This window comes from Dendrobates tinctorius, unplaced genomic scaffold (assembly GCF_039654945.1).
Source record: "Dendrobates tinctorius isolate UK_male_01 unplaced genomic scaffold, ASM3965494v1 ptg000015l, whole genome shotgun sequence".
NCBI lineage: Eukaryota > Metazoa > Chordata > Amphibia > Anura > Dendrobatidae > Dendrobates > Dendrobates tinctorius.
Genome location: NW_027361683.1, coordinates 45523684 through 45538634, shown reverse-complemented (window position 1 = coordinate 45538634; position 14951 = coordinate 45523684). Strand labels below are relative to the sequence as shown.

At 44.7% G+C, this 14951-nt stretch overlaps 1 protein-coding gene across 2 annotated transcripts in view; it reads right to left on the bottom strand.

Moving 5' to 3' along the window:
- The window catches only part of LOC141076922 (arf-GAP with SH3 domain, ANK repeat and PH domain-containing protein 3-like), a 297702-nt gene that overhangs the window by 93882 nt on the left and 188869 nt on the right, over nucleotides 1-14951 (bottom strand). For both annotated transcript variants that reach the window (XM_073564144.1, XM_073564145.1), the window contains 6 exons: nucleotides 6080-6240; nucleotides 5838-5971; nucleotides 5645-5736; nucleotides 2413-2593; nucleotides 2119-2204; nucleotides 1892-2007 (listed from right to left, as the gene is read on the bottom strand). In XM_073564144.1, the coding sequence (XP_073420245.1) occupies nucleotides 1892-2007; nucleotides 2119-2204; nucleotides 2413-2593; nucleotides 5645-5736; nucleotides 5838-5971; nucleotides 6080-6240 (770 nt within the window). The remainder of the gene's footprint in view (nucleotides 1-1891; nucleotides 2008-2118; nucleotides 2205-2412; nucleotides 2594-5644; nucleotides 5737-5837; nucleotides 5972-6079; nucleotides 6241-14951) is intronic.

Sequence of the window (14951 nt, the reverse complement as noted above, 5' to 3'; positions counted from 1 at the left end):
CCAATCACATGAAACAGGTGGACACTCGTCCCGCTGGTGAGCACAACAAAACATGAAGGGATTGGGGAAAGGCAGCGGCACTCCACCCGTGTGTAAAATTAAAAAACTTTATTCAGGCATATCAAGCCATATTAAAATCATAGAATACCAGATGCGTTTCAGGTGCGTTCCTGCACCTTTACTCATAGGAATGAGTAAAGGTGTGGAAACACACCAGAAACATGTCAGGTTTTCTATGATTTTAATATGGCTTGATATGCTTGAATGAATCTTTTTGGATTTTACACATGGGTGGAATGCCGCTGCCGTTCCCCATTCCTTCATGATCAGTGACTGTAAATGCTCCGGGCACACCTGCATGACTGAAAGTCGGCAGCTCCTGAGAGAAATAAAGTTCATGATATCCCAGTTGTAGCACTTTTAGTACGCAGCTGGGTACCTTCCGAACGCTATTAACCGGCAGATTAACCCTATATCTGCCAGTTAATAGCTTAACCCCATTCCGACATCGGGTGTAATAGTACGCCGAGATCGGACTCCCCATTTGGTGGGAGCTCCGGCACGGAGTCCGCACCTTTCCGGGTATGTCAGCTGATATATACAGCTGGCATGTGCCCGCAACAGCTGCGGATAGAATCGCGATCCATCCGCCACTGTTAACTAATTAAATAGCCACTGTCAATTTTCTGACAGCGGCACTTAACTAGCACTTACCGGATAGGCGTCGTAAATCCTGCCCACTGATGACCCCATCATATGATCAAGAGTCACCGATGGATCAGCATGACAACCAAAGGTCTAAAGCAGACCCCTGTGGTTGTCATTGCCGAACTGCTATGAGCGCTGCCCAGTGGTCGGCGCGCTTAGAAAATGAGCATTTCTGCTACATACAGGTGATCTGATCATCGCCTGTGTATAGGAGAGGCGACTAGACAACTGGAGCTTGTAGTCTCCCATGGAGATTACTGAAGCCTGCAAAAAGTGAAAACAGAATGTTTCAAAAAATATTTAAAAAAATAAAAAAATTTATAAAGTTCAAATCACCCCTCTTTCATCCCATTCAAAATAAAACAAAAAAAAAAATCAAACATACACATATTTGGTATCGCTGTGTTTAGAATCGCCCAACTTATCAATATAAAAAAAAAGAATTAACCCTATCGCTAAATAGCGTAGCAAGGAAAAAAATTCAAAACGTCAGAATTACGTTTTTTGTTCGCTGCTACATTGCAATAAAATGCAATAATGGGTGATCAAAAGATCGTATCTGCTCCAAAATTGTATCAATAAAGATGTCAACTTGGAACGCAAAAAATAAGCCCTCACCCTGTCCCATATCATGAAAAATGGAGACGCTATGGGTCTCGGAAAATGGCACTTTTTTTTAACCAAACTTTTGGATGTTTTCTCACCACTTAAATAAAAAAGAACCTAGAGATATTTGGTGTCTATTAACTCGTAATGACCTGGAGAATCATAATGGTAGGTCAGTTTTAGCATTTAGTGAACATGGAAAAAAAAACCTGTGGAATTGCACTTTTTTTTTGCAATTTCACCACATTTGGAATGTTTTTCCCGTTTTCCAGTACACAATATATTAAAATCAATGGTGTTTTTCAAAAGTACAACTTGTTTTTTTTGCGGGTCAAGCCCTCACATGGCAATATTGACAGAAAAATAAAAAAGTTATGGCTCTGGGAAGTTGGGGAGCAAAAAATGAAAACACAAAAACGGAAATACCTCTGGTCGTGAAGGGGTTAATTGAAACTGACAGGTTTTCTATATTGCAGGATTATTTTATTTGATGCCTTGTATGACAATAGCATGACAGTTTCATTAGACATTGTAAAGAATGTATCTGGACTTTGGAAGGGAGAAGAGATGTGCTTACCAGTATTAACAGATGCCTTTGCTCTCAAGAGAAGCCGTGTGCAATCTGGTTTATTATATTTGACCGCATAATGCAGAGCTGTTTGTCCATCTGCTGTAACTTTATCCAGAGCTCCCCTGTGAAAGCAGAGCCATCCATCCAGTAAGACAGGAACGCTCAATATATAACGATAGTACTTCTCTACTACTGTATACTAGTGAAATTATAGACTTCAGTGCTGTGCTTACCCGTTTTGGATAAGGAAATCTACTATCGGGAGGGAATTTCTCTCACTCATAAAAACAGCAAAGTGAAGAGGATACTCCACATGATCCTTTAAAACACAAAAAATAAGCACAAAATTATTAGGAGAGACACATCACAAGATTGAAGATTTCTACTACGAATATATTTATATTATTAACTTAGGAAGCTGTATTTGATCATGTACATTTAAAAGTGCTGATTTATAACAAAGGATGCCACATGGACGTAAAATATTTCATATATTGGTCTGACACCGGCATTAGTGCGGTCAATACCTGACTGTCCAGAGGATGAAGCAGTTTACTCAGATCTGCCCCATTTGCCATGCTCTGCAGTAATGCCATTAAGTCACGGCCTTGAATAGCCTCTCTAATTCCAAGCAGAGCATTGCCTCTTTCTCTGTCCACAAAATTGTGATCAACATATTTTGCAGTGATGTAATCTTTCCTGGAAGCCCTGGGGAGACACAGTGATCACGACACAAATGATCCATTTGCAATAGAAATAAAAATAAGAGCCTCTACACTTTATAAAAAAAATGACCAATATGTAGAAATCAGGACATGGTGCAAATTTTCACTATAAACTTTGCTCCTTTCGTTGGCAGTGATATCAAAATTGTGACACAGAATATGATCCTCTACAGCATCCATGGGCAAGATACTCTGGAAATGCTCTCCTACATCTCCACCTTTCTCCTTGATCACTACAGGGCAACCACAATTTTATTGGCTATTGTATAAGCAAACTAAAGCACCTCCAGGGTGTTTAATTTTCCAATCCTGTGAAACACTGCCTTATTTCCTTCCTGCATGCATCACACATTTGGTTTATCCCTTTATTCCTGTTGACATTTTCAAAAGAAAATTTAGCATGTGAGTTTTTGGTGAGTTATGGACACTGCATATTTTCGGGGACTCAAAAACGCAGTGTCTTGTATTGTAAGCAAAGTGGATGGGATTAATAGAAATCTCATGCCTACTGCGCTTCTTTGTTACTCAGTGTAAACTGACCTGTGGTGCGCGTTTAAAATCCGCAACATTTAAAATTCTCTTACGGGTACGCTGAGTTTTATGTGCAGATGATTCCCACAGACTTGCATTACAGGTAAATCCGCAGGTCAAATATGCACATGCAGTTTTAGTGCTTTTTCCCTGGCTGAAATAAATTAAAGATGCATGTAATCCGCACATGACTACAGTAATAAAGCTTTGTCAAAGCCAAAAACCAGGAAGTATAAAAAGCAAAGCAACTATATTCAAAACATAAAATACCATAAAGAGACAAAAGCAACAGTGTGAAAAACATGATAAAAATACACATGAAAAAGAGCACTTTAAAATAATGGATAAATGCAAGTAACCTAATTTACATAATAGGTACAGAAAATCTGCAACATCAAAAACTCACCAAAAGCTCATTGTGGGAACGTAGCCTTAAAGGGGTTAGTCATATTATTCAATTGCTTAAGCATGAAAATAAGCAAGTTTTCAATTGTTTTTTTTTATCTGCAGTGGTTCTGCTTTGAGAAATTTATCTTACATACCAAGGAGACTGATCACCAGAACCTGGCCTACTATGAATAATAGCCCTATTTCAGGTAGAAGACTTAAATGGGTTGTCCACTACTAAGACAACTGCTTCTTAAACTAAATGTTCTGCCCCGATAAAATAATAAAGCCTATACTTACCTCCTGTGCCAACTCTGTTCCCGCGGTGTCGGCACTTGCAGTCCCGGAGCTGTGATGCAGTGGAATGACACGTGATGCCTGGCGCCCAAACAGCACTTTCATCTCCACCAACGAACAAACTGAACATGAAGTCCAGGATGAGCTGCAGCCCTGCCTTCCTCTTCATGTTCTTTTTGTACGAAGGCAGAGACAGTGACACCGGTGCTGATTGGCATCGTGTGTCACAATTCCGCATCACAGCCCCAGGGAGAGCGAGTGTTGACAATGTGAGAACAGTGTCAGAACACGAGGCCTAGTAGTAGACAACCCCTTAAAAGGGGTTTTCCCATCTCGAAGATCCTATCCCAATAGGTAGTAGGTGTAGTAATAATATTAGCAAATACTTTCAAATAGAAATGTAGTATAGTTATTCTGATTACCGTATATACTCGCGTATAAACTGAGATTTTCAGCCCATTTTTTGGGGCTGAAAGTCCCACTCTCGGCTTATATGAGTCATATATGCCAGGGGGTCGGCGGGGTAGGGGGAGCAGCGATGTCAGATCATACTTACCCCCCCCTGCAGCCCCCCTGCTTCTCCAGGTCTCAGGCTCCTTCCTTCAGCGGTCACGTGGTACCGCTCATTAAAATCATGAATATGCACATATTCATGACTCTAATGAGCGGTACCACGTGACCGCTGAAGGAAGGTGCCTGAGACCTGGAGAAGCGGGGCTGCAGAGACCGCGCCAGTAGGGGGCAAGTATATGCAATATTCACCTGTCCCCGGTCCATCGCTGCGCACTACTCTGTCCTCTGCATCCTCTGGCTGTGTTGTTCAGGCAGCAGAGGGCGCGGTGACATAGTGTGCGCCATGCCCTCTGCCTGAACAGTCACTGACAGAAGACCTGGAAGAGACAGACCGACGCAAAGTGATGGACCGGGGACAGGTGAATATCTCAGGTGCCGGGGCCCTGAGCTAGTGGTGACACCGGCACCTGTCCCCGCCTGCTCAGGGCCCCGGCACCTGGCCCCCAGCGACAGAGAGGTGAGTATGTCTTTTTTTTATTTGCAGCAGCGACAGCATATGGGGGCATAATCTATGGAGTATCTTATGGGGCAGCATATGGGGCATAATCTATGGAGCATCTTATGGGCAGCATATGGGGGCCTAATCTATGGAGCAGCATATGGAGCATTTTATGGGGGCATAGTTTATGGAGCATCTTATGGGGGCATAATCTATAGAGCATCTTATGGGGCATAATCTATGGAGCATTTAATAGGGCATAATCTATGGAGCATCTTATGGGGGCATAATCTATGGAACATTTTATGGAGCATCTTATGGGGGCATAATATATGGAGCATTTTATGGAGCATCTTATGGGGGCATAATCTATGGAACATCTTATGGAGCCATAACCTTTAAGGAGCAGCATATGGGGCATATTCTATGGAGCATCTTATGGGGCCATTATTAAACTTTGTGCTGCATTATATGGAGTGTATTTTATATGGAGAATCTTATGGGGCCATCATGAACTGTATGAAGCATTATATGGGGCTTCTGATTCAATATGGATGTTCAAAAACATTTAACCTACTGATGTCTCAATTAATTTACTTTTATTGGTATCTATTTTTATTTTTGGAATTTACCAGTAGCTGCTGCATTTTCCATCCTAGGCTTACACACGAGTATATACTGTAGCTATGTCTCTTTCCTCATGTTCAGGCATTGCTGGACCTTTACTGTCAGCTGTATCTAATATTTTTGCATATCTTAAAAAAATAAAACAAAATAAGGTATCTATAAAAGTTCAACAACACTTACATGTCACTGCTGGGTTTGGGTTTAGGACATGATGCTTGAGCTACTATTTCAAAAATATCATTGAATTTATTATTTCCAATTGAAACGGCAATCTAAAAAAAAAACCATGGTAATAATGGGATATGACATTCAGGTACATGATATACCGTATGTGACTAAACGGACATTTTGATAGATATAATGTGATGCCTACCAACAGTTCAGAAGTGCTAAGTAAGTCAAGAGTCAAGGATTGGACTCGAGAATAGCGTACTCCTAGATCTCGATGAATCCCAGAACACTCAATGCAGATGAGAATCCCTAGGTTTGTAGATACCCAGGAAGGTTCTGTAAAAGTCCACAAGAATAAAATGGGTGAGAGAAATAGGTAACCTGTTAAATAGTAAAGATGACAAGATAAAGAAGAAAGTAGGGAGGGACAGTAGGACAGATTACCGGGGGCTCCACAGTCACAGCACACTTGATTTCCAGGTAAGGACCTAATCTCATTGATAATCTGCTTTGTCAGTTGGTTAGAGTTGTCATTCGACCCAGTGTCTCCCATGAAAGCTGCGTTCAATGACTCATCTTTGCTGTTCTGAAGCACTGATATCCATCTATATATAAAGGAAAGATGAACAAGGAGCATATAAAATCGGAGTTGATGCTCATATGGCAACAAAATGTATCCATTATGAATTTGAGGGCTCATAATATCAGTGTGACTGCAGTGCCTTATTTTCATTTAAAAAGTCTTTTATTAAACAAGTTATGAATTTTACATTTAGTAAAAAACAAAACAATTACAGTACTCTTTAAGTGTATCACTTGATGAACGGTCTGCAAAATAAATATACAAAATGTAGGTGTATTAGCAAAATTTAAAATTTTGCAATAATTTAGGAAGGGCTAGATGATCACTCTACCATAGAAAAAAATATATAAGCTTTATTGGTAAAGCCCTAATTGCTCATGATTTTATTTAGTCAAAGCTGAGAGACAGCATTTTTTTAAAGAAAATCTGACAGCAGGATTTCACACCCCAAACTATTTATATGCATATGTGGCCCTTTAAAAAAACAAGTTTAACAATACTTTTACATGGCCAGTCTGTTTCTCCATAAGGCTAAGTTCACACTTGCGTATAGTTGGGTACGTCCTCCCATAAGCTCCGCCTACGCTCCGCCTACCTCCGCATAGTCTTGCGTTGTCCTGTATACCTATCTTTAACATTGGGTACTCAGGGACATGCGTTGTATGCATGTATGCGGCATTTTGACGTGCCCGCTGACCACACAGTAATGCAACATGTTGCGTTCCTGTGTGGTCAGCGGGCACGTCAAAACGCCGCATGCGGACGCATCCACATACAACACATGTCCCTGCATACCCAATGTTAAAGATAGGTATGCAGGACAACGCAGGATGCATGCGGAAGTAGGCAGAGCATAGGCGGAGCTTAAGGGAGGACATACGCAGCCATATGCAGACCTGCCAAATGTAAGTGTGAACTTAGCCTTACAGAGAAATCAGCATCTAAAATGATATGCATATGAGACTGAAGAGTTCTGGTAGATCTGAAGAATCTGTCACTGTAGCTTTTATTCCCCGCCCAGTGCCGCCTCCTCATGTAGGACTGACAACTCTTTTACCTAATGTCACATATATTTATTTCTCAGTAAAGGAAAAACACACTGGCCATGAACAGGCATTGCTGAACATGTCTGCATATAGAGTGGCATGTAAAAGTTTGGGCACCCCTGGTGAAAATTACTGTTTTTTTGAACAGCTAAGCAAGTTGAAGATCAAATGATCTCTAGAAGAGCTGAAGTTAAATATGACACATTTCCTATTCTGTATTTTAGGCAAAAAAGACTAAAATGTATAAATAATTACGTTGGTGCCTAGCACTGTCCAGCTGCCAAGTTTGATTAAGAACTACCACTTGTTGCCAGAGAGTGATAATAAAATAAGTAAAGATAGATTTCAAACAATGAAATGGAAGGAACACATAATAGACCTATACTAGAATGTTGAGCAGACAAAAAGAAAATGTATAGGTATAATATATATGAAGAGACTAAATGAGTACAGCATATAACATATGCTGTATTCATATACCGTGTGTGTCCGTAAAGTCATGGTGCACTTTTGACCAATCACTGGAAAGCAACCAAAAACGATAGAAGTGTGAAATCTGCTCCAAATAAAAGAAAAACTCTCCCAGCTTCCTACCTATTCAGTGCAGTTTGATGTGAGCTCCATTTGTTGCCCTACACACATCCAAACGATAGTGAAGTTCTTGCCACACACGGTTAAGGAAGTCTGGTGCAACAGAGTGAATAACGTCTGTGATTCTCTGTTTTAAGGGATTAATGTCGTTGATAAGTTCAATGTACACATGTTGCTTCATATAACCCCAAAAATAAAAGTGTAAGGGTGTCAGATCCGGGGATCGTGTATACTTTCCCGTGACTGGTCAAAAGTGCACCATGACTTTACAGACAGACTGTATATAAATATATATATATAAATATATATATATATATATATATATATATATATACATACACAGCTCTGGCAAAAATTAAGATACTTCTGCAAAATTTACAGTCTGTTTAATTTTTCTCTTTATTGGTACATTTTTGAGTAACATGTAAATTGCTCTTTTATTCTATAAACTACTGAAAAGATGTCTTCGAATTTCCAAGCACTAAATTTTGTATTTATTTTCAGAAAATGAGAAATGGTCAAAATAACAAAAAAATGCTCTGCTTGGGTAAAAGGGTCAGGGCCTAGACCTTTAAATGTTGATACTGCTGTTGTTAGGCGTTGGGTTCCTTCCTCTGCACAGGAGGGAACTCGAGCCTTGCCTTCTGCGGTCTCCCATTCCTCTCCAACCGGAGAGGAGGCTGCTCAGCAGAGACGTTGGTCCCAGCGCCTTGCCCAGGCAAATACTAGGCATCTGGTTCCTCCTCCTGGCTTTGTTATTGCATCATGCGTGGGTCAGCAGCAAGCAGACGCTCCTGGGACTAAGTCCTGCTCTTCCCCTACTGAGCATGCCCATGGGATGACCTCTCATTGGAGGTCAGAGGGCACATGCGCAGATCCCGTTCCTGTTCGGATTGGTCCACTGGGAAGGTTCCGGAAGGATGCTGCTAGTACAGACAGTTATTATAACTTGTGTGTATGATGATGGATGCATGGTGTCAGGAACACCGCACTGCACTTGCTCACTGAGCCAGTGCGCGTGTCCTGAGTACAAAAACAGTGCTCAAAGATACCTGTGGAGCGGGCAGCAGCGGTGACGATGCATGCTCCAGGACCTGAAGCACGTGACTGCTGGAGGCGTGGCCTAAGCTCCACAGAGCTAGGAGCTGCAGGGAAACTCCTAGAAAGGTAACTACAGGACAATGTTACCAAGGGGCATAGACAGAGACAGAAACCAGATCAAGCCGGGTTAAAGCACGAGATAGCAGAACAGTACCAAAGGGTTAGACAGAGCGAATAATCAGGACGTAGCAATAGGTCAGAAAACCAGAACAGGCAATGGACGGTACAATAGGGACAAACTGCAACGGAGTAACAATACCCAAGTCAGGAGATCAGAACCAGAGAAGACAATAGTACCCAAACGAGAGACGGAGTACAGAGTGAGGGAACAGGCCGGGTCATACACGGGAATCAAACAAGCAATGCAGAATACATGCACAACAGGGGGGTCGGTCAGACACACAACCAGAATAACAGTATAGCTGACAGAGAATGCTAGTCTGGAGTGAGTATAAATACCCCTCCCAGATCCAAAGAGAGGCCAGAAAAAGTTAACCCTGTGAGAACAGGACATTAACCATGTCCTAACCATGACACATGGAACTGGTGAATGACTTATTATGAAACCCCTCCCTTTGATACGCATGTTGTAGGGTTATCTTAGTGTAAGTCAGCACCTTGCAGTGGCTAAGCCTAGTGCCATGGTGCTTCCTAATCACAGCACCACTTCTCTGCGCCATATTGTGCCATCCAGCACAAGGTACGGTAGGGATTCGCTCTGGTAGGCAATAGCTGGGTGGCAGTAATGAGGCAACACACAGGCATAAAGTCCAATTTCAGAGGTTTTAATATCACTCAGTAACCAGCAGCTTAACAAAACAGAAGGCAAAGAAAACACATACTCCAGTTCGGAGAACCACTGGTCCCAGACTCCCCCCTTGCACGGGACGGGCGTAACTAAGCGGCTGCCAGGTCCTGCGGCATCCGCCAGGTGCCATTCCCGGGGTTCTTAAGAGTCTTGCTGCCAAAGTCCAGCAGCATGGGGATCCAGTATACAAGTGTCAGGCTGAGTCCACACAAGTTCCTGTAGCTTCCAGAAACACACTCTCACTGTGGCAATCACCAACCTCCATTACATAGGGCCTAACCCCTCCCACCAGTGAGGTAGACATCACATGGGCTGATCACGTGACCCTGACATCATCACAGGTCCCGTCTTTAAGGAAAAACCCGGCCAAACATTAATCTGCTAGGAGAAACATATCTTCCATCCAGTAAAACACCCTTTACTGTACCACAGTACCTAGTGGCTGCATCCGCCAGCATGGCGCCGTGCACAGGTCTGGTGCTGTTAGGAATCTGGGTTCTACAATGCCTATGCAGGAATCCAAATTCTCACATTTCTCTCCAGAGGCTAAGTCCTTCGTCCCTTCTTCTGAGCATGCTCATGGGATGAGCTCCCATTGGAGTTCGGAAGTCAGGTGCTCAGGTCCTGCTCCTGATTCCATTGGTTATGCTCAGGGCTCTGGGGATTTCCAGCAGGTCCCGTACGCTATAAAAAGTGCGCATGGCCATTCCGCCATGCGCTAGTATTCTCATACTTGCTGCTGTGTGTTTGATGATGGATGCTTGGACTGGTGACTGACTCATTAAATATCCCCTTTCTTGGTTATTACGATTCTGTGAGTGATTGGGTCAGCCAGTAGCAGCGGTAGCGCCAGCGCGCTCAAGCTTCATCCATTGCAGCAGCTAAGCGTCCTGCATCGCGCTTGCAGCATAGCGGTGCTTTTCCTGCGGCTCAGTTATCACCGCAATGCGGTTGCAGTTTGTCGGACGTTCGCAGTTGCGACGTTCCGCTTTTCAATTTATGGTAGGTCTAGACGGAGTAGTCCTGACGTCTAAGGCTACTCCTGTGACTTTTAAATACCGTGTCTGCTCCGCTGAAGTCTGTGACCTAGAACAGACTCAGCGGTTTTGCATGCTTTAAAGCTTGCAGCTCTGTGTCTCTAACAGAGCTTGCTTTAGTGCACTGGGTGCAGTTAAAACCCTGTGCACATTACCGCTCTTGTGCTCTGCCTCTCTAGCAGCGGTTTCTACACCTGCTGCACGGTGGACCCAGGGCGGCGAACACGCTTTATTTATATTTTTATTTAGCATGTTCCGCCGTCCTTAACATAATACTAGTGCCAGGGTCTGGCTAGAGATGGCAGACCAGCAGCAACTAGTGCAGTGCGTGCGACAGCTCGAGGCTCACCTGGCTATGCTTGAGAGGGCTCTCACAGCTGCGCAGGCCACTGATGCTGTGGTACAGGCACTCACAGATGCGGTAGGGCGTATGTCCATGTCTGCCCTTGCGCCGACAGTTACCGGCCTCCCGTTGCCCGAAAAATATTCTGGGAATGGCGCCTCCTGCAGGGGTTTTAACAGCCAGTGCTCGATCCACCTGGAGCTGCAGGCTGCGCAATTCCCTACAGAGCGGGCCAAGGCGCTGTCGGGCAAGGTGCTGGAGTGGGCTACGCCTCTGTGGGAGAGCGGTGACCCTGAGATTCGGACCGCTGCTCACTTGCTCACTGCTATCAAGCAAGTTTTCCTTGGTCCGCGGGTCACCCATGATACCTCCCTCCAATTGCTTGCCTTGTCTCAGGGATCACTCCCAGTTAGCCAGTACGCCGTCCGTTTTCGGACATTGGCATCTGAGTTGGAGTGGTCAGACAAGGCACTTATTCCAGTCTTTTGGAGAGGACTAGCGGAGCACGTTAAGGATGCTCTCTCCACTAGAGAGATCCCTACCACTCTGAAGAAGCTAATCTCCATCTCTTCCCGTATCGATCTCCGTTTTTCGGAGCGTGGTATGGAGCGTGCGCACTCCAAACGTAGAAATACTCCGGCTCCCAAATTTTTTGAGCCTCTGGAGCTGCCCGAGCCAGAGGTTCTACCTCCCGAGCCCATGGAAGTGTCTTGCGCAATATCTGAGACATGCCCGACTCCAGAGTCCATGTCCGGTTGTCATAATCTCCTCGCTGCTTCCCCGGAAGACAGCGCCCCGCAATGGTCTGACTGTGAGTCGGTCGGCGAGATTTTTGTCCCTCCTCGCCAGCGACCTAAAATTCTCGCGTGGGCAAACGCGTCCAATGCGGTCGGCCATCGTGAATATATGCAGACCACGAAGTCCCTGGCCGGTTCGTATTGGTGGCCGCACAGGGCTCGGGACGTGAAGAAATTAATTCGGGCATGCACGTTATGTGCTCGGGACAGTCTTCCCGAACGGAGTGTGGCGACGTCCGTCGATACATGGCGGCGGTCTCCTAAACCTTCCGCTCCCATTATCTCCCAGGTGTCCCTCCTGAGACCTGGTGACCTGACCTCCGCTGATACCATCCGTATGTCCCAGTTTTCAGTTTCACCTAATAGGACATCAGGCTCGCTTTCGGGCGAGTCTGAGGTCTGTGCCACTGTCGGGCACAGGCTGGTAGGTCGGAGGGTTCAGGGAGGGGGGGGCCCTAGGAGGGGGGGTATATGTTAGGAATCTGGGTTCTACAAAGCCTATGCCGGAATCCAGATTCTCACATTTGTCTCCAGAGGATAAGTCCTTCGTCCCTTCTTCTGAGCATGCTCATGGGATGAGCTCCCATTGGAGTTCGGGAGTCAGGTGCTCAGGTCCGGCTCCTGATTCCATTGGTTATGCTCAGGGCTCTGGGGATTTCCGGCAGGTCCCGTACGCTATAAAAAGTGCGCATGGCCGTTCCGCCATGCGCTAGTATTCTCATACTTGCTGCTGTGTGTTTGCTGATGGATGCTTGGACTGGTGACTGACTCATTAAATATCCCCTTCCTTGGTTATTACGATTCTGTGAGTGATCGGGTCAGCCAGTAGCAGCGTTAGCGCCAGCATGCTCAAGCTTCATCCATTGCAGCAGCTAAGCGTCCTGCATCGCGCTTGCAGCATAGCGGTGCTTTTCCTTCGGTTCAGTTATCGCTGCGCTGCGGTTGCAGTTTGTCGGACATTCGCAGTTGCGACGTTCCGCTTTTCAGTTTACGGAAGGACTAGACGGAGTACTCCTGACGTCTAAGGCTACTCCTGTGACTTTTAAATACCGTGTCTGCTCCGCTGAAGTCTGTAACCTAGAACAGATGCAGTGGTTTTGCATGCTTTAAAGCTTGCAGCTCTGTGTCTCAGAGCTTGCTTTAGTGCACTGGGTGCAGTTAAAACCCTGTGCACATTACCGCCCTTGTGCTCTGCCTCTCTAGCAGCGGTTTCTACACCTGCTGCACGGTGGACCCAGGGCGGCGAACACGCTTTTTTTATATTTTTATTTAGCGTGTTCCGCCGTCCTTAACAGGCGCTTTCATCCTTAGTCTGGGTGGTTAGTGGCTTCCGCCAGAGTGGTGCAGTGCACACTACTGCGCTATGTCTTTGTTTCTTGCTGGCTCCGCTGCAGCGGTGCTGGGCGCTAGTGGACTAACCCCATGTCCTTGGGGCGAAGTCCTGTGTCTATATACTAGCGCTCATCCAGCCGAGCCCTGTGAGCTTAACAGGCTTTAGCATTTACATTGTGTGGCACCGCGGTTCTGTGAATCAACAGAACTCGCTCCTGTACACACCGGGTGATGCTAACCTGCATGTGTTCATTTATTATTTGCCGTATAACCTCCGCCATTACCTAGCAGCAGTTCTACATCTCTGCACGGTGGACCCCAGGCTGCGAACACACCTCATTATCTTTATTATTAGGTGCATTCCGCCAGCCTAACAGCTGTTTACTTGTTCATGATTGCCATATTTGAATGTGTAGCATTTACGTATCTTTGTATTATGTGTAAGCTGTATATACGTGTTTATGGCCATATTACTATATGTAGGTTAGGGACAGTGTAGTTAGGAAAAAGGACACTAGATGGGGGCACTGAATACATTGCACAGGGAAGTGTAGTTGTAGGACACTTTAGAGGTTAATTGTAGGAGTGGTAGCTGGGAATTAGGTGGAGAGATTTCCTGGTTATAGTCAGTCAGGGGTAGACCCCTTGTGTGCTCAGGTGGCCTTGGGGTCTGAGCTGCAGTAGATTGCTGGTACCTTATCAAGTGTGCTAAAGGTGTATTGGATGTGCTGTGTCATGAAAAGAATAAATCTTTATTGTTTGAAGTTATCCTGGGCTCTACCTCCAGTCCTTTGAACTTCAGGAGGAATGAGGGACGCACCAGGGAAGAAGCAGCAGACAGCACAGGGAGTACGGAATATGCTGATGTGTCTACCCCCCAGCTGTATTATTACACTTGCAGACCTCAAATAATGCTAAGAAAGAAAGTTCATAATAATTTAGAAACAACAATACTAATGTTTTAACTCAGGAAGACTTCAGAAATCAATATTTTGTGAAATAAACATGATTTTTAAATCACAGCTTTCATGCGTCTTAGCATGCTTTCCACCAGTCTTTCACACTACTTTTGGGTGACCTTATGCCACTCCTGGTACAAAAATTTAAGCAGTTCTTCTTTGTTTGATGGCTTGTGAATATCCATCTTACTCTTGATTACATTTCAGAGGTTTTCAATGGGGTTCAGGTCTGGAGATTGGGCTGGTCATGACAGGGATTTGATGTGGTGGTCCGTCATTCACACATTGATTGACCTTGCTGTGTGGCATGGCGCATTGTACTGCTGGAAAAACCAGTCCTCAGAGTTGGGGAATATTGCCTGAGCAGAAGGATTCAACTGTTTTTCCATGATAACTTTGCATGCAGCTTGATTCAAACATCCTTCGCAAAGATAAACCTGCCCAATTTGAGCCTTGCTGAAGCATCCCCAGATCACCGCTCTTCCACCAAATTTCACAGTGGGTACAAGAAACTGTGGCTTGTATGCCTCTCCAGGTCTCCGTCTATCCATTAGATGACCAGGTGTTGGGCAAACTGAAAATTAGACTCATCAGAGAAGATTACCTTACTCCCGTCCTCTATGGTCCAATCCTTATGGTCTTTGGCAAACTTCAGCCTGGCTCTCCTTTGCTTCTCATTGATGATAGGCTTATTTCTATCTTTACATGACTTGAGCTCT